Source organism: Berghia stephanieae, chromosome 3 (genome assembly GCF_034508935.2).
Source record: "Berghia stephanieae isolate SIO BIC M18660-M18661 chromosome 3, UCSD_Bste_1.3, whole genome shotgun sequence".
Classification (NCBI taxonomy): Eukaryota; Metazoa; Mollusca; class Gastropoda; order Nudibranchia; family Aeolidiidae; genus Berghia; species Berghia stephanieae.
The window spans coordinates 34,801,080-34,828,313 of NC_088362.1; the positions used below are offsets into that span (position 1 = coordinate 34,801,080).

General features: G+C 37.3%; 1 protein-coding gene across 1 annotated transcript; it reads left to right on the forward strand.

Moving 5' to 3' along the window:
- Positions 1–483: 483 nt before the first annotated feature.
- On the forward strand, positions 484–12,893 carry LOC144967618 (uncharacterized). The gene is made up of 3 exons (XM_078905128.1): positions 484–1,210; positions 2,099–2,244; positions 2,856–12,893. Exons 1-3 carry the CDS (start codon positions 1,105–1,107, stop codon positions 5,733–5,735), a joined length of 3,132 nt encoding a protein of 1,043 aa, XP_078761254.1. The 5' UTR covers positions 484–1,104; the 3' UTR covers positions 5,736–12,893.
- Positions 12,894–27,234: the final 14,341 nt, after the last annotated feature.

Consider the following 27,234-nt stretch of genomic DNA (forward strand, 5'->3'; position numbering starts at 1 on the left):
ATCCAAGACTCATAAGTATCTTGGAAGGTGCAAATAAATTATTATAAAAAAAAAGAAAGTTTGTTTTCTCTGGGTACCTAGTCATGTGGGTATCCAGGGGAACGAAGAAGCGGATCGACTGGCAAAAGAGGCGGTGAGCCAAGAATTACAAGAGGGCAGTAAAATCCCACACGCGGATTTAAAGATCAATATTAAAAAACATGTCCGAAAGGAATGGGAACGATCCTGGAGTCGAGATGTACATAACAAATTAAAACAAATTAAAAGTGACCTCGGCCCCAGACCCAACTCGGGGCTAAAAAGAAGAGACGAGGTAAAAATAACTCGACTCCGGATCGGACATACTGCCCTCACTCACCGTTTCCTTCTGGAGAGGGATGAAAAACCCCTCTGCAGAACATGTAACTGTGACCTGACAGTTCAACACATTTTAATTGAATGTACAGAATTAGAACAGATAAGGTCACAACATTATGATAACAGTAGGTACCACAAACTGGCCTTAATTATCGGCGACAAATCGGTCGGTGGACGAGTAAAACGGCAAAATCCGATGTTTTAAAATGCAATTTTTGTAATTTCCCGTCACTGCTACGTTGGTGAATCTTACATCAATGTAACCGTCATTAAATTCTCTTTACAATGAACTTATTTTTTATTGAATTAACAGAACATGGCATAGTTATTTTTATTGAAATGTGTCGCTTGTCATTTCCGTCAAAATGCGATTTCTGAAGCCATGTCGCGTCAATTTCAAATTACCTATATTTTTCTAAATTCGTTTACTCCATCATGAGTGATCCGATTTTTATGCGGTTTGTTTCGTTAGAATCGGATTGAGTTTTTGTACAACCGGATACCTCTTTCATTTCCTTCCTCCCGGTAGAGCGATCGTAGCTGTAGGGTGAACACGAGCGTCTTAGGTTTTTGAATGTTTATTCCGGCATTTTTGAAAATAATGATTTCAAACAAGAACCAATGTAATCCTGATTATATTCTCTAAAAACCTGTATAGGTTTTAAGGATGTACTGATTATCATGATCCGGTAATCTTAAAAAATGTGACCCCACTCCAACTGGACGAAAGGCCGGCTGTCCGCCGTTATGGCTGATCATCAACCCGACAGTGACACTCCTGTCAACAATGCATCGGTTTGTCTTCAAGACGGACAATTGGACCCAGCAATTACAATTCCAAATACAATTATACGTAAGTATATCTATATAATATTTTGGTTTTCATTTGTATCAATGTTTGAGCTAGTTTTGTAAATATTTAAATTTAAATTCTGTTGTCCACAAATCAGTCAAGTCAGCCAGGGGTTTCCTTACGACTACGAACTTTAACCCTTCATTTATTAATCTTATTGGTTATTAAACATACATTTGGTGTTATTTAGTAATAATGGGTTGTAGTCTTTATCTTTTTATACCAATTTAACTGTCTCTGTGCTTGTGAAATATAGGAAAATGACATTCTAAATTTATCTAGGTCAAGTTCTATTTTTAACTTAAGTTTATAATGGAGGGTTTCCCAGTGTGTGTAATGTAAACAAGATCATTTCTGAGGATTTTAGTTATCTTGTCTTTCTCATTTAGATTTGTTTTATTCTCTGTAATGTGTTATTTACAAATGTTTGTTATTGTTGCATCCTGTATATTTATCTTGGTAAATTTGTGTCTTGTTTTGGTTTATTGTTTATGTTTATCTTATCCAAATCGTTTTGGTTTAGACAGTTTAAGTAAGTTGAATTGAAACTCTGGACAATTTTTTAATGTACTACTACAATCCTTTAGTTTAGCTAATCCATTGGTTATCATGAGCTCCAAATTGTGATAGACAATTAGGCGATCTGGCAAAGCTCAAAATACCAATCCATTGTGGCTCCAACTCCAGTAGAAATGTTGTTTCGATAGAAGCCTGACTGTTTGCCTCTACCGTGTCTGGGATTTATGGAATGTTGCTTCACGTTAGTCAGCACATAAACCTTTAATATCTAAACATTGACCATTGTTGAGTGGAGTGAATGAATTGTTTACCTAACCACTTCAAACTTAATCTTTAGGCTAACACTTTTATGCTTGCTTTACTCTACAGAGGATGAAAGTTACACCATTCTTAAAAGCATCTTTCTTATGGAGGGTAGAGGAAGGAGACCAACAGTGCCTGCATTGACCTTGACTAACAAAGTTTTGGTTCAACTGTCAGCTTTAAGGGAAGAAGCACATGCATCATGGAATTTGGTAAGTAGTATTTTTTCTCCTGTCATTTGTGAAACCCTTTTAACCTGTAAGTTAGTTTTTTGGAACTCGATTGTGCATCATTTATTGTGATGTAATCGTATGACTTAAGGCTCTGAGCCTGACCAAATATGTTGATTGTGGGTTCGAGTCCTACAGGGCTGCCACGAAGACTATGATTTAATGCAACAAGCTGCTTGGTGATAACTTGAATCTTATGCCCTTTGTGTTAGATGTCTGTTGCCAAGGAAAATGTAAGTGGTTTAAAGAGCATGTCACTGCATGACAATGTGGGATATGCACAGAGTAATCGTTTATTTATGTTTCTTGATCCACTGATAGTGACATACACCATATATTTATCTTCATTCAAATTTCTGGTGATGTGATTTTATCATGTATCAGGAGCAGATTTTGCCCTTTTTATATTACGATTCACATGAATAAAATCTTTATCACTATTTATTTACTGGCATTTGTTTCTTCGCACAGTCTACTAATCATATTTTGAAATGTATCTTCGAAGATTCATGGTGAGATGCTTTTGATTTTGTTTACTTTTAACTCAACTCCTATCCGTGATATTTATATTATTTCATTAAATTCTCCCACAGGTCTTGACGTGGTTTATGAAGATTTTTCCGGATGAAAGAATAACTGAAGCGCAGTTACAGTACAAGATTCAAAAGACAGTCTCGTCTTATGATAGTCTGCCCGACAACATTGAGGAACTTGCCAAGTTCTTATCCATGTCTGCCCAGGAAAGTATTGTCCCCGATCACCTGACCAGCATTGGACTTAACAAATCTATTCTTCTCGATGAAGTGTCTAAATATTCTCCACCTGTTGGATTTACACCAACTGTAAACACTATTCTTTCCTTAGAAGTTGTTAAAAACAAAACAGGATTAGGTGATTCATTTTTGATAAGATGGATTCAGGCCCTTTGCTGTGATTCAAATCCAACTCCATCACAAGTAAAACAACAGCTTGTGAAAGCAAAAAAGGATAAGTTAAAACTAAAGCATAAGCCGGATAAACTTGCTGACTTTCTTGCCAGACGACTGTTTGACAGTGGAACTTCGAATACTATTTCTACTACAAAGTCTTTACCTGTTACTGTTGTTGAATGTAATCATAATTATGTACATGAAATGAAACTACTGAAGATGCACTGTGATAGTTTAAGAAAACAATGTGATGAGTTTAAGAATGTAATTACTGAATTGGAAGGTGAGAGAGATATGTTAAAGGAGAGATTGTGTTTATCTGTAAAAGAAAAAGTGATTGTTAAAAAAAAAGGTAAGAATGTTGGAATTCAATCAACAACCATTCCTTTGTTTAAAGTTGCTCAATTTCAAGCTATGCTTGAGGAGAAAGATAAAATTATTGATTCTGTTAAAAGTGAGAGAGATGACATGGAACATAAAATGAATTTATTGAAAAAAGAGAAAAGGGCTGAGCAGCAGTTAAAGTCAAAATATAAAAAAGAATTGGATGATTTTAGAATAACTGCCACCAGTATTTTGGAGTTAGAAGCTGAACACAATGATGTTAAGTTGAGAGATTCTAGATATAATCAGTTTTCTGATGATGTTAGACTTACCTGTATGTCACTCATGGGTGAAGCCAATGTCGCTGCCCAACATTGTAGCTTAGTTATTCAAATTGTTTCTAAATATTTATTCAAACGTAATTTTGATCTTTCTTTGTTGCCTTGTGCATCCACAGTACTTAATTTTGCCAGTGAAGCAGCTCATATTGCTCATCATCATGTTGTCGATGAAATTAATAAAACAGATCATTTTACATTTGCCACAGATGGCACCAGTCGTGATAAAAAGCATTATATAGAGCGACATATAGTTTTAGATAATAAGTTATCATTGTCTTTAGGATTTTCTGAAGTAGCTTCTGATAATGCCCAGACCCTTCTAGAAAAAACCATTGAAATTTTTGATGATATGAGCCAAATTTATTCTTCTACCAACAGTTCAAGTAAAGATAACATATTTAAATCCATTATTACTAAAATGAAATGTATTATGTCAGACAGGGCATCTGTGATGAAATGTTATGGTAAAAAGTTAGCAGCTTATAAGAATGATATCCTTGGTGAAGACAGTACTACACATTTTCTTTTTTGTAACGCCCACTTTCTTCTGGGTTTGGTGAAAGCGACAGAGGATGCTTGTAGTAAAATTGAGAGTGAGGTGGGAAAATTTGGAAGAGATTTGAATTCTTCTTTTCAACGATTTGCCAATGATGAACAAAATGCAGCCTTTAGACTTATCAGGTTGACATCAGATGTTTTGGGACCAAGAGGTGATGAAAAAAATGGGAGTAGGGAGGAGTGGCTTGCCTTTTGTTCATCAATTGGTAAATCGTCGAAATTTACGAGTTTCCGCTCGAACAGATTTAATAATTTGTTTGAGAATGCATATGCCATTATATTTCATTATCATGACATTAAATCTTTCCTTACTGACTATGTTACTCATTCAAATTTGAAGCTGCAGAGTATTTTTCTCGATCTCAATGATGATGGACTTATTTCAATGATCACAGCCATTGCTTTGTTTTCTAAACTTTTCACAACCCCATTTTGGCGGTTGATGAATAGTGATGTCCCTTATGGACAATTTCCTAAGTATGTGAAATTGATGAAAGACTTTTTAGATCAATGGAAATCCGAAATTTCATTTTCTCTGTCATTTGTATTTGATGATTCGTTTTGTAACAATGATGATCATGACCATGTTTTGACTGATGTTATATCTTCCTCCATGAAATGTGATAATAGTTTGTTGAAGTCAACGTACATTGAAATTTTAAAAGAGTCTGAAATTGTTCTTAAGCGTCAGCTTGATGACTTTCTAGAGGATGGCATTTATGGGGGTGAATTGGACCAAGAGACCCAGATGCTTTTAAACTCAAGTCCTTTAACAAATTTAGTTGGGGAGAGAATATTTGGAGATTTTGATTTTGATCTATACAAACGTAGGCATGCCTCTCTTCATCTCAGGAGTACTTTAAATATGTTAAAGAGGAACAAAACATCTGTTTGGTTGGGTCGACAGACGACGTCTCAAGTTACAAATTTATTGATTACTGCTAGGAGAAATGCCCCTGCTCTTAAGTTACAGAGTAAAATTAGACAGCAACGGGTACAGCAAGATATCATAGAGAGGATGCAGGAATGCAAGAGGCTTAAAAGAGGAAAAGAATTAAAGAAAATGCAGGATAAAACTTCCATTTTAGAGAGTATAATTGGGCAGGGGGGTGTTGTATCTACTAAAGAGGAATTAGATAGACTTGTAGCATCTCCTAAAGCTTTAGAAAACCTTAGATGTCAATTAAAATATCGTAAAGTTGTTTTACTTGAACAAATTAATTATGGTGGTAATTTAAGCAGTTTGTATTTTCGCATCTGTCAGCATTTAGATTTTGAACCATCACCGCTACCAAAGAAAATTAAACTTGATGAGAGTTAGGGATCATATTTATATTCATAACATCTGTATCACTCATACTCATACCATTGTTTATTATTCCTTATTACACCATAGAATGCTGTGTTTTATGTTGTATGTCATTTAGTAGAGACTTAATAATTGCATTGACAAGTATTGTTTTCTGAGGTCGGAAGGAATTTCTCTTAAAAATTCCTTTGTTTTATTATATATTTGTAGTATGTTGCTTTTAATTGTAGTTAGCATTGCCACAGAATGTCAGAAACCAATGAACAGTTTCATACAGAATGATTCAGCTGATACAGAATTCTCCAAGTACTCTAGATAATAACACAAGTGGTTGAAATCTCTTTCAAAGCAAGCATTTTAAACCTAAAAACCAACCTCAATTCTTCATACAGATAAGGTTATTCTTTAGAATCACTGTTAATGTTTCAAACCACTGATTTCAGAGAGTTCTCTGATATTTGAGAGCCATGTAAATTGTCTTGAGAATGGTGATGATTATTTGAATGTACTATGTCTATATTACTTTGTATTTTATGACATGATTGAAATTTTGTCTGGATATTTTTCTTACTTTTGTCAATGTAATATTCTAACCAACTCTCTTGTACTTGATCATATTTTAAAAGGTATTTGTAGTATCTTGCTTTTAATTGTAGCATTACAAAGATATGTTGATTGTCTTTACCATGGTGTTTATTTGAATGCTCTATGTCTATTACTTAGAATTTTAAGAATATTTGGCTCTTCGAGTTCGCAAGTAATTTTTCTTACTTTCGTCGACATATTATTCTTACCTAACCTCTTTTAATTGGTCATATCATAAATTATATTTGTAGTATCTTGCTTTTAATTGTAGCATTACAAAGATATGTTGATTGTCTTTACCATGGTGTTTATTTGAATGCTCTATGTCTATTACTTAGAATTTTAAGAATATTTTGCTCTTCGAGTTCGCAAGTAATTTTTCTTACTTTCGTCGACATATTATTCTTATCTAACCTCTTTTAATTGGTCATATCGTAAATTATATTTGTAGTATCTTGCTTTTAATTGTAGCATTACAAAGATATGTTGATTGTCTTTACCATGGTGTTTATTTGAATGCTCTATGTCTATTACTTAGAATTTTAAGAATATTTTGCTCTTCGAGTTCACAAGTAATTTTTCTTACTTTCGTCGACATATTATTCTTACCTAACTTCTTTTAATTGGTCATATCATAAATTATATTTGTAGTATCTTGCTTTTAATTGTAGCATTAGAATGAGATTTCAACTGCCTTTATAATGGTTTTTATTTGAGTATTATATCTCTATTACTTTAATTTTTATAGCGTTTTTGTTTCCGAGAATGTTCAAATTTTAGTGTAAATTGCATATTACGCGGTTTTTTCTTGTTTTTGGCTTTCGCATCACATTGTCCAACCTATTGTGAGAAATATATGATCATTATCTTCTCAAAAAAAATTCAGCATGTACAATATCTTTATGTTAATTGTTTATGAAATTTATAGCTCCCTCATGCATCCCATTTAAATTTTGTGATCATGTGAATTTGCCACTTTTGCCTACTTTTCATGAAAATTCTGTTTTTTTTCTAAGTCCAGTGTTATTTTTTCCGAATTTGTATCAGCTATATCTTTGTCAATGTCCATGCTAGAGGGAAATGATCCATTTTTTATATAAATTGATGTAATGTATTTCTGTAAAATGTATTGCATTCATTGATATCTCTTCCGATTTTGTTTTGCTATGACCTTGAAAAGAGCCATAAATGTGGTTTCTCGGATTAATTGCAAATATTTGAATTTGAATAAATTTGAAAAGCCATAACTTTTTCGTTTGTTGTCCGATTTTGTTGAATTAAAGTTTGCTTTTCATGGTTTTTTGAGAACTATTCAAAAAACAACATGGATTGTTTGTTGCTCTCAAACTAAAAATCACTTTGTGGTACCTAATAACAGAGACTTGAAGTCTCTGTTCCAGTCGGTCGATCCGCTTACAATTTTAAAGTATCTGCAGGAATGTGAACTCCTGCAGAAATTGTAAATAGATATTTTTACTCAACAAACATGTAACTATTATGATTTTATAAAGATTTTATTACAACAGTACACGTTTTGATCAGCTATGGCCCCTCAGGGCCGATAAAAGATTGATAAAAGACAGAAACGGGCGCTTAAATGACCTAAATAGTGTCGAAAGTGCCGTTAAACACCTAAAAACAAACAAACATTATCTTTAAAATTATTTAATTAACCAATGAATAAAACTTGGAAGAATGGCATTATACATTCGTCTATTGAATACTTTGGGTAAACCGAGTCTCTTCAGTATGATACTGTTGGTACTGGTAATCTTGGTGAATCCTGTCCGGCAATTGAGTTTGAGAACATGGTTGGGGGCTTTCAGTGTATTGATAGCTACTGGTGGTGGTGTAGATGGGGCTGGTCACAGATGCAAGAGGTGGCGAACACTCTGGTATCATGTTAAACAAGCGATTTGGTGTGTATTCACTCTGTACAATCTGGGTGGGGATCCTGACCTCCCATAGCGGGCAGGGAGGTACAAACTGTGTCTTCTATCCCCCTTTATCTGTTATCCAACATGCTTTCTGTCTTTGTCTCGGAATGAGATTACTTGGTTTTGTCCTGGCACGGGCCCGGAATCCTAGCTGGGAGGGAAATAGTCAAATGCATAGTTATTGTTTTGGGAGATGATATTTTTTTCCTTGTAAATCATCTCTCTGTTATGTATTATTATTTTTATTTTGAATATATAATGTAAGCATTTGAGTGTGTTCCTCTTTGTTGGATTTTGTGCTTGTGTCTGGATGAGACTTGTAGGTGATTTCAAACTAAGTACATTGGTGGTATGCTCTTGGAATCTACATCTGAGCCCTATTTGTTCTCAATTCCCCTTTGTCTTACTTTTTCTTGGGTGCTTTAATTGTAATTCTAGAACTTTTTACTATCGCATTTTCTTCCTTTTTACTGGCGCTGATATAACCTAAATGTGTTGCAAGCGCCGTAAAACCCTTAAAAACAAAAACAAAAACAAACTCTGTACAATCCTGTTCATGTACTTAAGTACGACCATGTGAATCTCCACTTGACATTCCATTTTATCTACTGTGTTTAAGCGTTTCATTTTTGGAACTAAACTCTTTTAAAAATGTTCATTTTCATAAATTTCCTGCACTTCCCGCTTTTTTCCAAGAAATTTGCACGCCTGAAGCATTTGTGTGTCAAATGCAATTTGACTTGCACGTTGCTGAGGGAATGCCTTCTTTCAACGTTTCTGTGACTCAAAATTGTTTGGACGCACTATATCATCAGGCAGTGGTGGTGTAGGCATAGCTGTCGATGTCGAGGGCTGTGGCGAAGACGTTTGTGCAGGAGTGCCAATGTCAAAGGTATTCACGCATATTGGAGTAAATCAAGAACTGGCCTATGATTGGGACATGGTTTCTTCGTCTGAAGACAATGGCTCTATGTTTGTGGTTGTTTTTCTGTCACCAAGGAATGGCCTTATGAAAAGCAAATGACATGCTCATCAGGAATAAATTCACGAATTTCTTCGCATCTCCATTAGGTGCATTGCCATGGCAAATAAACAAATGTTACAGAATTAGCACGTGAACAAATCAAATCAATGAAACATATCCTCAACAAATGTAAACGTCTAGTAAAAGCATGGGTTTAAAAAGATAATGGTGTGATGACAAAGAGAAAAAGAGAGAGAGAGGGGGTGGGGGAGAGGGGGACGGAGAGTGAGAATGAGCGGCGTAGCCTGGTCATTTAGGAGCATGGGGCTGGATTAGAGGTGGGTTGTCGCATAGGACCTTTTAGTTATGGATGAGAGAGAGAGAGAGAGAGAGAGAGAGAGAGATATATATATATATATATAGAGAGAGAGAGAGAGGGGGGGGGGAGGAACTAAAGCAATTTATACCTCCTGTTTGTACGATTCATACACTCATTCAGTTCAGAGTTTGTAACTAGATATTAATATAATGCAATTTGAAAAGCACTCACCAAGCAAACGGGGCAATTACACTTTGTATATGAAATTGCTTCGCCTGTCTTTGGAGGTAGCAAACTTTTCAAGCACTTTGTCGTTGAAGTCTCTATCCTTGCTAACAATGTCGCTATGAATCGAAAGCACAGCTAAGGCGTTTAGTCTCTCTAGACCCATTGAGTGTCGAATAAATGTTTTTATCCTTTTCAATGTACTGAAACAGCGCTCGGGTTCCAATGACGAAATTGGTGTGGTTAGGACTTGCTCGAATGTGCTCGCGAGGTGTTTTGTACAACTGTGTTATACTTGAAACTCTTTCTGGACTAAATGTTTCATTTGAATAAATCACACTGAGCTCATTTGTGAGTGCATCCTTGGCCAAAAAGGGATAGTTCTCTACCAAATTATCAATATGTTGTGTTGGAAACTGTTCTTTGTGAGTTTCAAAGGAAGCAGGGTTTAAAACAGTAAATGAAGTTAATAAGTTTGACGGGCTAAAACGATCTTCAATTTGGCCAAGGAGTACATCGCAAACTTCTTTTGCTAGAACACTCACGTCAACGATTTGTCGCTTTCGTCCAGAGCATAAATGTTCTTCTACAATCTGGCTTCTAATGCTTTTTATTGAATTACAGAAAGTATATAGCGTGTCATTCACTTCGATGCCAGTAGTAATTCTTGACTGGAATTGGAAACAAAATATCAGTGTGATAAAACACCTTATTGAAAAACTCTAAAAAGTATAAGAAAAAAATCATCTTGAAGCAGAGATGAGAGGCCGACTGCTTCATGAACTGTGGTGTCATCCCAAATATCAGAAATATCCCAAATATATATGTCTGCAAACATTCTAGAATTGCACTTCTATTGTCAGAAACAGATTTCAGCTCCCGGGACTGAAAATTCCACCTTGTTTCACAGGTGCGAGGAAGCGAACGGTCTGTGACATTTCTAAGTACATCGGCTCGCTTTGTCGATGAAATAAAGAAAGTAGAAAATCCCGAGAGATTGGAAAAGAACACTCTCGCTTCTGATACTACACTACTAACTTTCTTTAGAATAAGATTAGTCTGATGCACATAACAATGCACAAAATGGGTCCGTGGGTAGTCAATTCTCATCTGAAGCACTGCTCATGACAGAGGCCTTATCATAGGTTTGTGCAACCAGCTTGTTTTTAATATCCAATGGCAGAAGCTCCTCTTTTAGAGTAGTTGACAAACCAATTGCTGTCCTGTCCTGGACGTCAACAAATTTTAAAAATCGTTCAACAGGTTCTCCATCTTGAATAAAACGAAGGATGATAACAAACTGTGAGCGGCACGAGACATCGGTCGTTTCATCAGCTTCAACAGAAACAAAATTTGTATTTCCAATAATTTTCTTAATTTCGTCAATAGTCGTTTTCCTTGGCTTACGTTGAGCATAGAAAAGAAGAGTTTATTTTGTTTTAATTGTATTTTGTTTGGCGATAACAACAATACAGAATTGTCTTGGACAAGAAGTGGATTTACCTATTTGAAAAATTTAACACAGATTGAAAACGTTTGGTACTGTTCACATAGGTGCACAGATTGACAGCATTAATAGCCTTTAAGGCCCTACGCCGCTGGTGAGAATGTTTGAGGGTGTGTGTGTGTGTGTGTGTGAGAGGGAGAGAGAGAGAGAGAGAGAGAGAGAGATAGGGGGGGGGGGGGAAGTGAGAAAGATGGAATGGAGAATGTTACCAAAATAAATTGTTATTTACCTGAGCATCCAACTTCATTTGCAATCTTTTGCCATTCTGCTGTAATAAAGTTCCTTTTGTTATATCTTTCATCTGTTTTATCATAAATAAACGTTCTTTTTTCAATTGCACGAATCGATGCTTCAGTCTCCATCCTTGTACAGTAGAGCACACGAATGAAAAATTATTGTAAACACGTGGGAGATCGACTGCGACGCATCGTTTCGCTTCAAATTTTATTTCAGCGGCGACTGCATTGCATGCATGTTTTTTTGACACGAGTGATACGCGCGTATTTATTTCACAAAACGCGTCCACTCTGTTTACCCGCGAACAATCATTAGTAAATTAGGTACCCGTGCGTTAAAATGACGCCTCAAAAACGCGAATACGACGCTGATGCTCCGCTACCGCGTCCACTCTGTCAGAGCCCTTATGCAGTAATATGGCGAGCACATTTTGCCTCCCATATGAATCATTGTCAGTTTCATCAACATTATAGGCTTGTTTGCCTTGCTCTCTTTTTATTTTTTAGAGACAGGTGGATCTGATAAACCTAGAGCGGGGAAAACTGGAGAATTATGGGAATGGGTTTAATTTGTGACCTCCCTCTGTTGCATACGAACATGTACTTTTTCCTGTTGTTTTATATTGGGAACAAACTTCATAGTCATAGCTGCTTTACTGCATTTGCAACCATGTGGTCCTTGTTTATGGAGATGGTAGAGTAGTAACAAATTTGCACTTTTTCCGTATTTTCCATATCATTACATCTTGAACACCCTTTATAGTTGCTTTGCTACATTTGCAACCTTGTGGTCCTTGTTCATGCAGATGGTGGACAGTAGTATTTCCATCCAAAGTAATAAGAGAATCTGATCTAATAGGTGTACTGCTATCACTATCACTACTACTATGTGCCCTGCTAGTACTGGGTAACTCAACATCTGATACCGATACTGTTTCTTTGATTTTGATGAAATTTAGCATTTACCATTTTTTTTTCATCATTCCAATTATCATCAGTTTCCTAAAAAGAAGCATCGATTTCATAATCTGAGTTCGCAAAATGGTCGAAACTATTGCGATCCATGTTCCAATGACATTTGATTTGGTTTCACTTTATTAAAGTGCCTAGAGGTGCAAGAGATGTGCCGCTATATAAGTGTGCAGTATTTTGTCAACATCACAAACCTTTGTAGACTTGCAGTCCTGCTGATAAAAAAATCATTAAAAAAATTGCTGCCAATATTTGATTTGGGTCCCCATATTTGTTTGAAAATTGATTGGTATTTTGGTAATAGAAAATATAGTCCATTTAATATGTATGCTGGCATTATAGCATTCATTCTATTCATTACTGGATATTGCATTATTTATGTTTATTTTGCTTTGACAATAAAATAAATTGAAATTTTTGTATAATTCTTTTATCATTGTTTCCATTATTTTTATTTCAGATACATTAAAAAAAAATTTTTTAGCTTTAGTCCATATGATGTGCTCAGTTTTTAGCTTAAGTCCACTTGATGTGCTAAAAGTTTCAAAGTGCTTTGCAAGAGGCCCCAAGTCAACAGTGACACTAACATGTAAACGAGAAATGACACATGTAAAGCTTGATTACATTATTTTTTCGAGACAGGCAACTCGTATACACCCGAGCGCTGTGACTATGAGTAAAGGTCCTTTTTCAATGACTCAACTTTGTGTCACCCCAGCAAGACTGACCAGCCAGGGACTCAGTCTGAAAGCAAATGTCACAGCATAATTGGTAAAATGATTTAAGCCACTGCACTGGGTGGGGTCTTTTGACCTCCCATCGTGTGTGTATCTGTTCCCGAGTCTTTTGACCTCCCATTGTGTGTGTATATCTTTTCTGAGTTGCTTTCTGTCTTTGTCTTGGAATAGGATTATTTGGCTTTGTCCTGGCCCTTGCCACAGTTCTTGGCTGAGGGGGAAACAGTCAAATGTGTTGTGTTAATTTGGGGAGGTGATATTTTCCCCCCCTTGTAAATCACTTCTCTGTTCTGTACTGATCATTATATTTTTGTTTTGAACATATCATGTAAACATTTGAGCGTGTTCCTCTGGGATCCCTGCTAATGTCTGGACGATATTTTTAGGTGATATCAGACTAAGTACATTGATGTTATGCTCTTGGAATCTATATCTGTTCCCTATTTAAACAATTTCCCTTTCGTCTTACTTACTTTTTCTTAAGTGCTTTAACTGTAATTCTAGAATTAAAACAAAAAATCATTGCTTGCTTTTTTTCAAGAAAAAGAAATCTAAGATGTTCCTTTAAAAAGAAACAAAACAAAACAAAAACAACAGTGATCAAAAATAACATTGGGAGCTAACTTTTTATTAGTTTGAATTTCATCATTTTATATAAACAAAAAAAATATAATCAAATTTCTAGACATACTTTTCCAATACAGAATCTTTTTACTTTTCTTCACAAAAAGATCTCGGCTAATTTATTGCCATGAACAAATCCGATGCCTGTCTGCTGAATATGCTATTGGTATTTGTAATTGTGTAGATGATTTATTGGACGAGTAAGAGGGGAAAGTAAGGGAAGGCTGGCAAACTCTTGCATGTCTGTTATTATTTTTTAACAATAGCAATGTCATTTACACATATTTTGGTACGTTGACTCCAATACGAAGGGACTGGTATATGTCCCAGGTCCCAGTTCCAGTTAAAGGTTATCTAATCCCTCTTTTCATGCTACAGTGATTAGGCAACTAAGTCTGTTAGATTTCATGAAAACTATTTTATAATAGACCCATGTCCTTCCTAAGTTGTAGCAAGTAATTTAAACTATTACTTTCCATTTAACGTTACTTACTCCGTCTACTTTAATGCTGATAGGACCACTTGGAGGAAGCACTGCATCACATGATCACTTTATTAGGTATAGCGTTGATCACTTGAGCCCACCAACTTCAATTTGATTTAATTTCGATATAATTATTATTCTATATTTTCAAACGGACCTGTGTTAAATTTATATGTTGTGAATTTATTCATCTGGATAGTTATATATATTCGTAAAAATTGTGCAATTTAAAAAAAATAGTTTTACGCCAATTTATCTAGTTATCGCCTGCCATCGGTCCCTTTGTTTACAATTACAATGAACGCCATCTTTGGCTCTGAGGCAGTGATGGAGAAAGAAACAATCGAGAGGAACCGAGGGGACGAAAAGAAAGGAAAAGGAGGTGGAGAAGTGAAAGACTGGGCGAGCGAGAAGGAATGTGTTGGGAAAGGTAGTGTAAGAGGTGTAAAGGGGAAAGGAAAAGGAAAGAAAACGGAGGGGAGCAGTAACGGTGCTGGTAGTAGTATTTTTTAAGTAATAGTAGTGCTAGCATTGGTAGCAGTGAACTAGATCTAAATGAAATAAAACAACTCAGTGTGTTGATGGGATTGGTGCCAGTGGTGAGCCAAATGAAGGAGGCCTTTTAGTCTGTGGGCTACCGGGGGTCAACCTCCCCCCGCTCCGGGATTTTATGCCACTATGTTTTTTTCATAGAAGGTTGATAGGTGGTCATAGGAAAAAAAATTTGCACGATTCCAGAAGCACTTTAAGAAGCTATGGTCAAATAACCACCCTATAGCCATGAAAAATGGTTGTTTCCGAAAATTGGCTGCAACTTTTTACATAATTCATATTTTGACCCGGAAATGTTTCTATTTGATTGGTATGTGTATAACATGACATGTGAAGTCAAAACAATGTGCAATCTCTTTGCAATTTTGGAAAAAAGAGCAGAAAAAAGTAAAATAAGGCGTTATTTTCCTGCATTTTCACATTTTGAGATGCATTGATCTGGCGATAGCAAAAATTCTAAGGTAGATATTGACTCCAAAATACTTTGAAAAACTTTCTGAATCCTTCAGCTGTTGTGTGATTGTTTTACTTTTGTAAGAAGATCTATATTTTATGTTTTATGAGCTTTTTAGTTTACCCACCCCCCTAAAATTTGTAAATCCGACATAAAACATGTCAAATTTCAAAATGTGACAAAGGTGCACATATTACATATCAAATTAATTGCCTTTGAACATAGAATTCATTGAAGCATATTTTGTATTCATTCATTTGCTTACCTAAGCCATAATTACTGTTTAAAAAGATAATTATAAACTCAGAAATCGTGTGTGATATTGTAGGTAACTATAAGTATTCTCAATATTATATCAATATGATGTCTCTAGACTTCAATGTATGTTTACACAAAATACCTTCAAGTAATACCTCATGCTAATAAAGCCTCTAAGATATCAACAATTGTTATTTTCCTCTTTTTCAGAAGTAAATAAATCAAAAATTGAAGCCTAAATAAGGATATTGCAAAATGGCATTAACAGTCAAACTTAAATCAACTCCAAAAAGTGCGATTAAGAAAAAATGTGAAGAACAATCCAGTGAAAGAATATGTATTGTTCACAGCTTAAATCATGAACATTTTGACCAGATTAAACCAATAACCTTGAAAAGATGGACAAAAATAAAAAAAATAATAAGATTTGAAACAGAGAATGATCAAGAAAGAATACCAGATGAACTTGATTTAACAAAGCATGGTTATCACGACTATTGTTATAATGCATTCATCAACCTGAGAAATATTAAGAAAAGACAATCATCTGATACAAATTCTAAAGATGGTGCTGGCGGCTCAGGTTCCAAAAGAAGAAAAACAGAGACTACTAAAATTCTTTTTCCTGGGCAATGTTTGTTTTGTGATAAAAAAGACAAATGGATATATGGAAGTCGCAAACACAAAGATCCATTAGTGAAATGTATAACCAAAACAGCTGAGTTGTCTATTAAAGATGCAGTAGAGAGAAAGGATGATTCGTGCTTGAAAGGTAAAGTTCAGAATATTGACCTAGTAGCAAGAGAATTGAGGTATCATGAAAGTTGTAGAAAGGCATATACCCGCAAAATCTCCCTTCATGCACCAAACTTTGACAGTGTTTTAAAAGGAAAGCATTACAACAGATCTTTACTGGTTCATAAAACTGTGCTGGAGGCATTGGAGCGATTGCTTTTTTGTACATTTCAAACCACAAGTCAGTACGCTGTTAGAGAAAGCCAGAAAGGAGATGAAGAATAATCTTTTTGACAATAAAGCTTATGGAAACGATATTGCTGTACAAGAGATTGCTGAAGAGTTCTTTAAATTCAAACAAGATGTTCGCAATGGAAATCTTGGTAAAACAGCCAAGTTCTGGCTCCAATACTGTGACTTTATCTGGAACGTTCTTCACTTATTAAGAGCTACTAAAACCAACGATCTTGACCTACACATCGTTAGTCTTGAAAAGATGTGTCCTATCTTTAGCATAGACCAACCAAATTATGCTCGTTATCTTACAGCCTACATCAACTTGCTGTTGAATTTAGATACATCTCATCCGGGTGCAAAGCAATTGATAAAAAACAAAGGTTTCAGTGTCTGCCGATCAACAGTCCCGGCATCAAGGGTTGCTGTTGATTTGACAATTGAGCAAACAATAAATCGACAAGCCAAATGTCGAGGAGGTATCATTGGCTTCAGTCAAAATCAAGCTGCGTACCAGAGGTGGTGCATTACACGACATAACCGAGCTTCATTTATAGCATTATTCCAAGAGCAAATTGGTCTTGACTCTAATGAAGAATCCCATAAAGACAACCAACCGTCCCAAATGAAAAAATCTGAAAAATCTATTAAACAGGTAATCGAATAAATTAAATCAATCGCAAATCCGTTTGAAATGGCTGGAAACACAACTCTGATTTCTCTTGGGTCGGGATTACAGGTGACTGACAAAGTTGAAAGGGATCTTCTGACAGTCCAGGAAGATTGCAGCAAACAATACCAACATTTTATTCGAGAGCGACTTGTTGAAAAAACAACATCCTTTCATGCGCCCATAAAACGAAATAACAATTAGACTTTTGGTTCACTTTCAAAAACAGCCCTTTTGAGAACTTCAAAGAAACAAGAAGTAAAAATTACTGCTCAAAGAAATATATTCGGCCAACTTGTAATGCTTTCTCAGGAGAATAACATCGACCTTCAAAAAGTAATGGAGTATCCTCTAGGACCTGTTCCCTGATCAATAGCAACAGCTGATGGCATGCTAATAAAAACTGACAAATCAGTCTTGATGCATAAGCTGGAGGAGGGAGCTGCAGTCAAAGCCATAGAAAGAAATGAAGATATGACACACATCATTGATGGCAATGCTCTATTTCATAATTTAATACAAATTCCTGAAACATTTGGAGAAATTGCTTACAAAATCTTCACCTGTCTGCCAAAAGTATCTAAACTTCATTTTGTTACCGACAACTATAGAGATGTTTCGATAAAATCAATAGAACGAATGAGAAGAGGAGAATCACACAGACACACAATTGCGGGCCCTTCCATGAGACTGCCAAAGAGCTGGAAAGAATTTTTGAAGAATGATGATAACAAAAAGAAGTTCGCACAATTTCTACTACAAGAATGGCAACAAGACAGCTATGCAAACCTCTTGCAACAAAGGGAAATATTCTTTGCATGTGACAATTCGTGTTTCATTATAACAAGTCGAGACGGTGAGGTAACAGAATCAATGCCTAACCTATATCTTTCAACTAACCAAGAAAAAGCTGATACTCTTATTATTCTTCACAGCATTTACGCTGATATTATGGCAGAGACAGTACATAATGATATCATCGTCCGCTCACCACACACAGATGTATTTTTATTACTTTTATCAAATTGCGTCAAATTCAAACATCAACTATACTTTGACACAGGAAACTCAAACAAACGGAGAATAATTCATATGCAGTCACTATGTCAGAACATCAAGACAGAAATATTAGAGAGCATTTTAGGTTTTCATGCTTTCACCGGATGTGACTGTTAGTGCATTTGTCCAGAAAGGAAAGAAAAAACCATTCACTTTACTTTTAAAGAACATTGAATTTTCTTCAGCATTTACAGAACTTGGTCAAAAGGAAACATTGTCTGAAAGTTTGCTGCGTCGACTTGAAAGATTTGTGTGTTACATCTACGGCAAACCAAATTATACAAGCGTCAATAAACTGAGGTATGATCTCGTCTAATTGCACTTATTTGGTTCCTCAACAACTTGTGGACATCCTACATGACAACAGTGCAGTGGGTGATGAAGAGAACAATTCTACTAGGGATGAAGCTGATGACGAGGACAACGCAAGTGACACAGATGATGAAATAGATAATGATTTAGAAACCCTGTTTGACGAGTCAGAGTGTGAATCAAGTGACAATGATGACTGAATAATGCATAGGAAAATAAGGCTCAGTTGTGCTTTACATTTCAACAATATCATAATAGTTTAAATTTATACGTATTTTGGAGTAGTCACTGACATATATAAATTTTGTGGATGTATTCAAGAATAGGTTCACATTAGAACAGTTATATTGCATGTTAAAAATCAACTAAAAGTAAAAGGACCTAACCTCAGAGTGCATGAAGACATAAAACAGATAAATATCTCTTCTTACAGTCAGAATATTTTAGTAAGAACAATGCTTATAGAATTGTCACATGTTTTCAATATTTCTATGCATTTTTATCTACTTTTTAATGACTTTATTATTTTTATGTTCTTTGGGTTACGCCCCTTTCCATTAGGGGTAGGGTGTACATAAGTGCTCATAAAATCTGATCTATATATTCTAATGCTGAAAAATCTTTTCCAAATCTTAAAAGGATGAATGTGTGATGAATTTTAATTGACAAATTGTCAAAATCTGCTTTAGTATTTTCGTTTAAACAAATTAAGTGCTCTAAAGAAATTAAAACGGCGGAAAGCGCTAGAAATATTTTAAAAAATCTTCGATTTTTTGACTACTTTAGTGAATTTATACCATTAATCATTCAATTGGGTGTAATAAAAAAGCATATTCTACAAGTTTGATGGCATTTTAAAAAGTTGAAGGCCAAAATGCTTCTAGAATTTTGCAAACTTTTTTTCCTGAGTAGTTCTTACCCTACTCTTTCAGAAAATCATACTCACCAAAAATCCCCAGGGGGGAGGGGGGGGGGTACCAGTAGCCCATAGACTATTTGACCATTTTAATGAAATGGAGGAGGAAGATGATAATGTCAATATTGGCCTTTCACGGCCAATAAGTAATGACAATGATTCTAATCTTTCGCGATCAGGTAGTAAAGATACATGTAATGCTGACCTTTCGCGGTCAGTTGATGTGGTGCCAGGCAGTAGTAGAGATGTAGGGATGATGGAACAGACATTCTCATATTTCGAGAATGTGGTAGGCAGGACAGAAGTGAAAGGGAAGGTGCTGGCAGAGAATGCTTCAACTGGTGTTACACAGGTTTTGTGTGACGGTCTGCCCAAGGATACGGTTACTGCTCTCACTGAAAAATATCCAGTGCCAGCCAATTGCACTAGACGAGAGGTTAATCAATGTAATGAGGTGGTTTTTAAGCAGATATCCCCTGACTCTAGAATGAGGGACGCATCATTGCAGAAAATTCAGGTTTCTCTTAGGAAAGGCATTACTGCAGTTTGCAGGGCTATGGAGACAGTGAAAGGAGATAACAAAGAAGTACTTGAAAATATTTTGGATGGGGTCGCTTTGCTCACCAATGCCTCTCAAGTTTGGATATTTATAGAAGACAGTCATTTCGCGGTGAAATTAGAGAAGACCTCAACACTCTGTACTGCTTCCTATCCTGTTAGTGACAAGCTATTTGGGAGCAACAGTAAAGATAAAATTAAAGAGATGAACGACTATATTCAAGTGGCAAAAACCACAAGAAGATTTTACCCATACTTGTCCTATGGCCAGAAAAGGTTTCCTTTTTTAAGCAAAGGCCAACCTTGGAAAGGTCAAGGAGGGGGGGGGGGGGGGGGAGACAAACACCTTTTGGGGAAATACAAGGACATGGAACAACCACAAACAACACCACAAGCAACGCACCTTCAAAAGGAGGAATTTGCATGGGGGCAGAACTAAATTATTTAAATCTACTTGGGAAATGTATACCTCTGACCTTTTATTATAAACATTGTTACAATGTATTTCTGGATGTGTAATTGACTTTTTGTCTCCTCCTGTTCAATTGAAACCAGCTCATACTATCCAATTTAAACAGGATGAAAAGATAGCTTTACATGAGATGATAATACATTATGAATGGGGTGGTGTTATCCGGAAATGTACATCGGAGGAGGGTGATTTTGTAAATAATGTTTTCCTTAGGGAGAAACGTGCTATACCCGGTGAGCAGAAGAAAAAGTATCGAATGATCTGAAATGTAAAACACCTTAACTCCTTTGTGCATTATCGTCATTTTAAAATGGACACTTTACATTCATGTTTATAACTTATAGAACTAAACTGTTTCATGGTTTCATTAGATTTATCTAATGCGTACCATTCTTTGCCCATGCATCCAGATTTTACCAAATTTCTGAAATTTGTTCACAATGAATCGTTACATATACCAATACCTTGTTCTTCCGCAGGGGTTCCGTGATAGCCCTAGAATTTTCACTAAAATCATGTAGCAGTTTGTATATTGATGATTTTTATATTCAGGGCCCTTCTTATGAGAACATAATTTGAAGTACACAACCAATATTGTACGTTCGCTAGGATTTGAAATATCAGGTAAGTCTAACTTAACCCCATCTCAAGAAATGGAGCACTTAGGTCTTGTACTTAGTTCCTTGGATATGTCAGTGACTTTAAGTGATAAAAAGTAGATCAGATTTGTATGATAGAGAAGCTTCCTTCCTCCATCTCAGTTAGATTTTTAGCTAAGATTATCGGAATGTTAGTCGCCTCTTTTCCTGCTGTTGAGTATGGACCTTTATTTTATAGAAGTCTTTGAGTTTAAAAAAATTGAACCTCTCAAACAAGTATATATAACTTTGATAGAATTATTAAAGTTTCCGTTCAATCTTTTAATTGAATTAGAATGGTGGGAGTCTGAAGGCATCCACAGTTAGAAACAAGTACATATAGATAACCCTTCTTTTTTGATGAGAACTGATGCTTCAGGTCATGGTTATGGAGCAATTATGAATGGTGTTGCCACACAGGGTATGCGGACAGAGGAAGAGCAGATGGATCACATCGACATTCTAGAAATAAAAGCAGTGTATTTAGGACTTCAATCTTTGTGCAAAGATATTTCTAATTGTCACATTTGGGTAGAAGTAGATAATATGACAGCTGTTTCATACATTAATAACATGAGGGGAACCCATTCAGTTAAATGCAATGACATCACACGAGAGTTAATTTTATGGTGCAAAACTAGGGGAATATGGATTTCAGCATGTCATATTCCCGGAGTGGAAAATACCATTGCTGATGCTTCAGGAAATTATCTATTCATACTGAGTGGTCGCTTAATCGAGCAGAGTTCAAAAATCTCTGTGATCATTCTGAAATCCAGAAATTGATCTTTTGCATCCAGAACCAATTTTCTTATTCCCAAATATATGTCATGATATCCTGATCCATCTGCCTGTGCCATTAATGCCTTTTATCATTTATGGGCTGGATTTGTGTACTTATTCCCACCATTCAATATGATCCCCAGGGCTCTACAAAAGATACAACAGGACAAAGTGTCGCGAGCGTTGATGATAGCGCCAATTTGGCAAACTCAGACTTGGTTCCCCAAAATTATGACAATGCTAATAGCGCATCCGGTTTATTTAAAAGCCTCAAAACACCTATTGACATTGGCATCAGACGGGGCAGCTGTGCACCCTTTGCATCCAAAGCTAAAGTTGATGGCTTGTCTTTTATCAGGGCAAAAATCAGGAAACAAGGAGTTTCCAAGCATGCCTTAAAAATAATAATGAAAAGTTGGCATCGCAACACCACACCCGAAAACAGTACAATAGTTATTTACTGAAATTTATCCAGTTTTGTGATACTGATGGAGTAGACCCTATGAGTAAAAGTGTTCAGACTACTATAGCTTTTTTGACAATATTATTTCAATCTGGATTGGGATACAGTGCCCTCAATACAGCGAGGTCAGCAGTGTCAACATTGAATGAAACTGGTTCAGATCCGCTTGTGTGTAGATTCATGAAAGGTGTATTTAATTCTCGACCCACTCGTGCCCGTTACACTACTGTTTGGGACATATCTACTGTGCTAAATTATTTAAGGTCACTTTCCCCTGCTCGTGATCTTAACCTTTTTATGTTAGGAGCCAAACTTCTTATGCTATGTGCTCTTGTTACGGGACATAGGTGCCAATCATATCATGCCATGACTATTGAATCATCTTGTTTGTCTATTTCCGATAGTAAAGCTATATACCATATTAGTAAATTGCTTAAACACAACTCGCCTTCTAATCCTCAAACCATTATTACACTCCATGCATTTAACGAGGTCAGACGGATTTGTGTTATGACATATCTACGAGCATAGGGCCTACTTGAAACGGACTAGACCGCTTTGATCTTCTAACAAATTGTTTATTAGCACCTCACTTAGGAGTCTCCAAGGATACACTGTCACCTTGGATAAAACTTATTCTAACCAAGTCAGGAGTGGATACTAACATGTTTAAAGCACACAGCACACGATCAGCATCTTGCTCTTCAGTGGCTAAGGGTGTAGATGTATGGCATGTACTTAATACAGCCTCATTGTCAACTTGGGAGCAAGTAGCAAACGTTCACGTCGTGCTCCTGTAATCCTTCTCTGAAGGAGACTGATTGCTACACTACGCGACCAGAGAGAATAAATTGGGCGGTAAAAGGATAGCCCCTCGGCCCAGACAATGGAAAACTTCAATGTTGTAAGTTTCAACACAGAAGGAATCTCCCATACCAAATGCAAGATACTGACAGAGCTAAAAGCAGATATAATTTGCTTACAGGAAACCCACAAAGACTCAAAACCACCTTGCATACCTGGCATGCAACTAGTAATACACCACGAACACCCAAAATATGGAAGTGCCATGTACACTCGAGAAAAATTTACAATACTGAAAAGCGATGACCACTCAGAAAATGACATTGAGATTCTCAGAGTAAAAACAACACTGATTACCATCATATCTGTGTACAAACCTCCATTAACCCCATTCAAGTGGCCCCAAATGAATCTATCTGATAGAAAACCAACCCTGATCATTGGAGATTTTAACAGCCATAACACTATATGGAGATATGAGAAAAATAACCTTGACGGAGATGCTGTTGAGGAATGGGCGGCCGGCAATGACCTCACAATCCTCCATAACCCCAAAGACAAGAAAACCTTTATGAGTGCCCGGTGGAAGAAAGGTTACAATCCGGACCTGGCATTCATATCCTCTCAACACTTCTCAAACTTTGAAAGGACTGAAGGTGAGCCTATACCGAAGTCTCAACACAGGCCTATTACCATCAGCATCAAACCAGCTGTTAAAGCCCTCGAATCAAATGCGATACCACGATTCAATTTTAGAAAAGCAAATTGGGAAAACTTTACTAGAGATTTAGACAATGAGATCACCAATATAAAAAGTGACCCACAGGGATACGACGACTTTAGAACACTCATATGGAAAGTTGCAAAGAAAAACATCCCCAGAGGATGCCGAAAAAGTTATATTCCATGTCTCCAAGATGAAAGCAAGAAACTATATGAAAGATACATTGAATCATACAAGGTGGATCCTTTCAGTGAAGAAACCCTAGAACTGGGTGAAGAACTCACATCAATGATAGCTGATGAAAGATCAGAAAGATGGAAGGAATTAATAACCTCCACCAATATGACCCTAAACAGCAAAAAGGCCTGGACTACAATTTCAAAACTGAATAATGACAAAAATACCCAGACAAGAGTGGCTGCAGTAACACCTGACCAAGTAGCACATCAGCTTCTACTGAATGGGAAACCAGCCAAGAAAGCACGACGCCAACTAAAAGCCCTGAAACGTGAAATGGACAAAGCCCTCAAGGATAGTGAAGATCATCTTGACTCTTTTACCCTGGAGGAGCTACTAGAGGCCTTTTCCCATCTGAAGGCAGGAAAAGCATCTGGACTGGATGGAATCACAACTGAAATGATTCAACACTTTGGCCCAAGAACCCTATCCTGGCTATTGGACCTCTTCAATGTATGCGCAAGGACAAACAGGCTGCCAAGTGCATGGAGGAAAGCAAGAGTAGTCGCCCTACTGAAACCAGGGAAAGATCCAAAATCCAAGAAAAGCTATCGCCCGAACTCCCTCCTGTGCATCACATACAAGCTATTTGAGCGAATGGTTATGTCCCGCATGTCACCCAGTCTAGACGAACAACTGTCTCCAGACCAGGCTGGATTCCGACCAGGACGGTCAACATGTGGTCAACTTCTTAACCTTACACAATTCATAGAAGATGGGTTTGAGACAAAACAGGTCACTGGCAGTCTTCGTCGACCTCACTGCAGCCTATGATACAGTGAATCACAAGATCCTACTCCTCAAAGTGGCTAAAATGATAAAGAATAAGAAAATTGTAAATATCATCCAGTCACTTCTCGAAAACAGGCGCTTCTTTGTTGAAATGGATGGCCGGAAGAGCAGGTGGCGCACCCAGAAGAATGGTCTTCCCCAAGGATCAGTGCTGGCTCCAACACTTTTCAACATATATACAAATGATCAGCCTGAGTTCCCAAATATCCGCCGATTCATATATGCTGATGACCTATGCCTCGCAGTACAGGATGTGTCCTTCCAACCAATCGAGAGCAGACTGACAAATGCCCTAGACACCCTTACAAAGTACTACACTAAAAACTCGCTGAACGCCAACCCAGGGAAAACAAGTGTGTGCATTTCACCTCAACAACCACCAAGCCCACAAAAAACTTAACATCAAGTGGAATGGCCAGACATTAGAGTACAACTACCACCCAGTGTACCACGGAGTGACGCTTTATCGGACTGTCCTTCAGAGAACACGTGAGGAAGACTAAGGAAGTCCACGCGTAATGCCCTCCTTGGAAAGCTGGCAAACATGAACTGGGGAACTGACCCTAAAACTCTAAGGACCACAGCATTGGCCCTCAGCTACTCAACTGCGGAGTACTGCTCAGCTGTATGGGCCCGATCATGCCATGCCTCCAAGCTAGACCCCGAGCTCAACAACGCCTGCCGGATCGTAACGGCCAGCTGAGAGCAACACCATTACCACTGGTCTACCGTGCAGCAGGAATAGCCCCACCACACATCCGGAGGGAAACTCATGCCCAAATACAAAAATACAAACAGGAAATGGACCAGAGACACCCCCTTCATGACCACAATTGCCCCAAAAGCAGGCTCAAATCAAGGAAAAGCTTCCTCACAGTAGAGAGCCTTCACCCAGACCACTCAGCATTCTTCCGCCTGGACAAATGGGTAGAATGGGACAAGACAGCAAACGATGCCCTCCAGCCCCCAACAGAAAAGCTCCCAGCAGGCACAGACCTCAAGAAAAAGACTGGGTGGCGTTGAACAGAGCTAGAGCAAAGGTGGGAAACACCGCCACCAACCTCTTTAAATGGAAAATCTCACCGGCACTGAATGCCCATGCGGTCACCCCAGACAGACCATGGACCACATCCTGTCCGAATGCTCGCTGGGACCTCACTGCACCAATGCTGACCTGAGGGAATGCAACCAGACTGCCCGGGACTGGCTGACTCACTGGCGCGACAAGATATGATGATGATTGTCAACTTCTGTGCCATCATGATCTTCAGCACAAACAACATCATAATCTGTTAACACAGTTAGACCGACTCCATCATTGACGGACCTTCTGCATCATCAGCCTCAACATCAGCTGCGCACTCACCTGTGACCACAGCACCATGCACTCCAAACCCAGTTTCCTCAAAAGTGCCTGTTGTCACTCTAGAAGATATCCGACCATTCCCAAAAGCCCCACCACGTAAAACTACAAGAGGTAGAAGGGGGGGGGGGGGGGAGAGAGAGAGAGAGAGAGAGAGACAGAGACTGCTTATATGTGCATTGTAGAGGGCGGGAGCTAAATAGAATAAAGATATAAATATGTGTGTGTGTGTGTGTGTGTGTGTTTGTATGTGTGAAAGAAACACGAGTGAGACAAAGAGAGAGAGAGAGCGATACTCGTAGATAAAGAAAGGGGGAAAAGGAGAGAGGGGTGGAGCAAAGAATAGGTAGGGATAGTATAAGAAAGCCCTTCGTTTCAAAAGAAGTCAAAGTCAATCAATGGGAAACATATTGACCAATGAGATCGCAATTTAAAAAATGGGACTGGTCAAATCATTTGTTGCAATGTTTCCATTTTGAGTCAGATGACAGCTTGAAGAGGAGGGGGTGGGGCTTAATTTGTAATGACTTACATGAAATCATATAATTGAATCTTCTTGTTTGAGCTGCAACCTCGAGTTATTTAGGACCTGTCACTCGTTATCACAACCCCTTGTGGTCAATTGTCATCTATTAAACTCTCCTCCCCTTTTTCTTTGGGTTCACTCACATTGTTTATTGTCTTAAAAGACCCCACCCTCCCTCCCATTCCCAATGAATACACGATAAAACGAACCTCTCTCTCTCTCTCTCTCTCTTATTTATTTATTTATTTTTTAAAATAGATCTCTCTCCATCCATCCCTCTCGCTCTCTGTTTGTTACTGACTTTCTCTCTCTCTCTCTCTCTTTCCCTCTCTGTCTGCCTGTCTGTTTGTCTCTCTCTCTCTCTCTCTCTC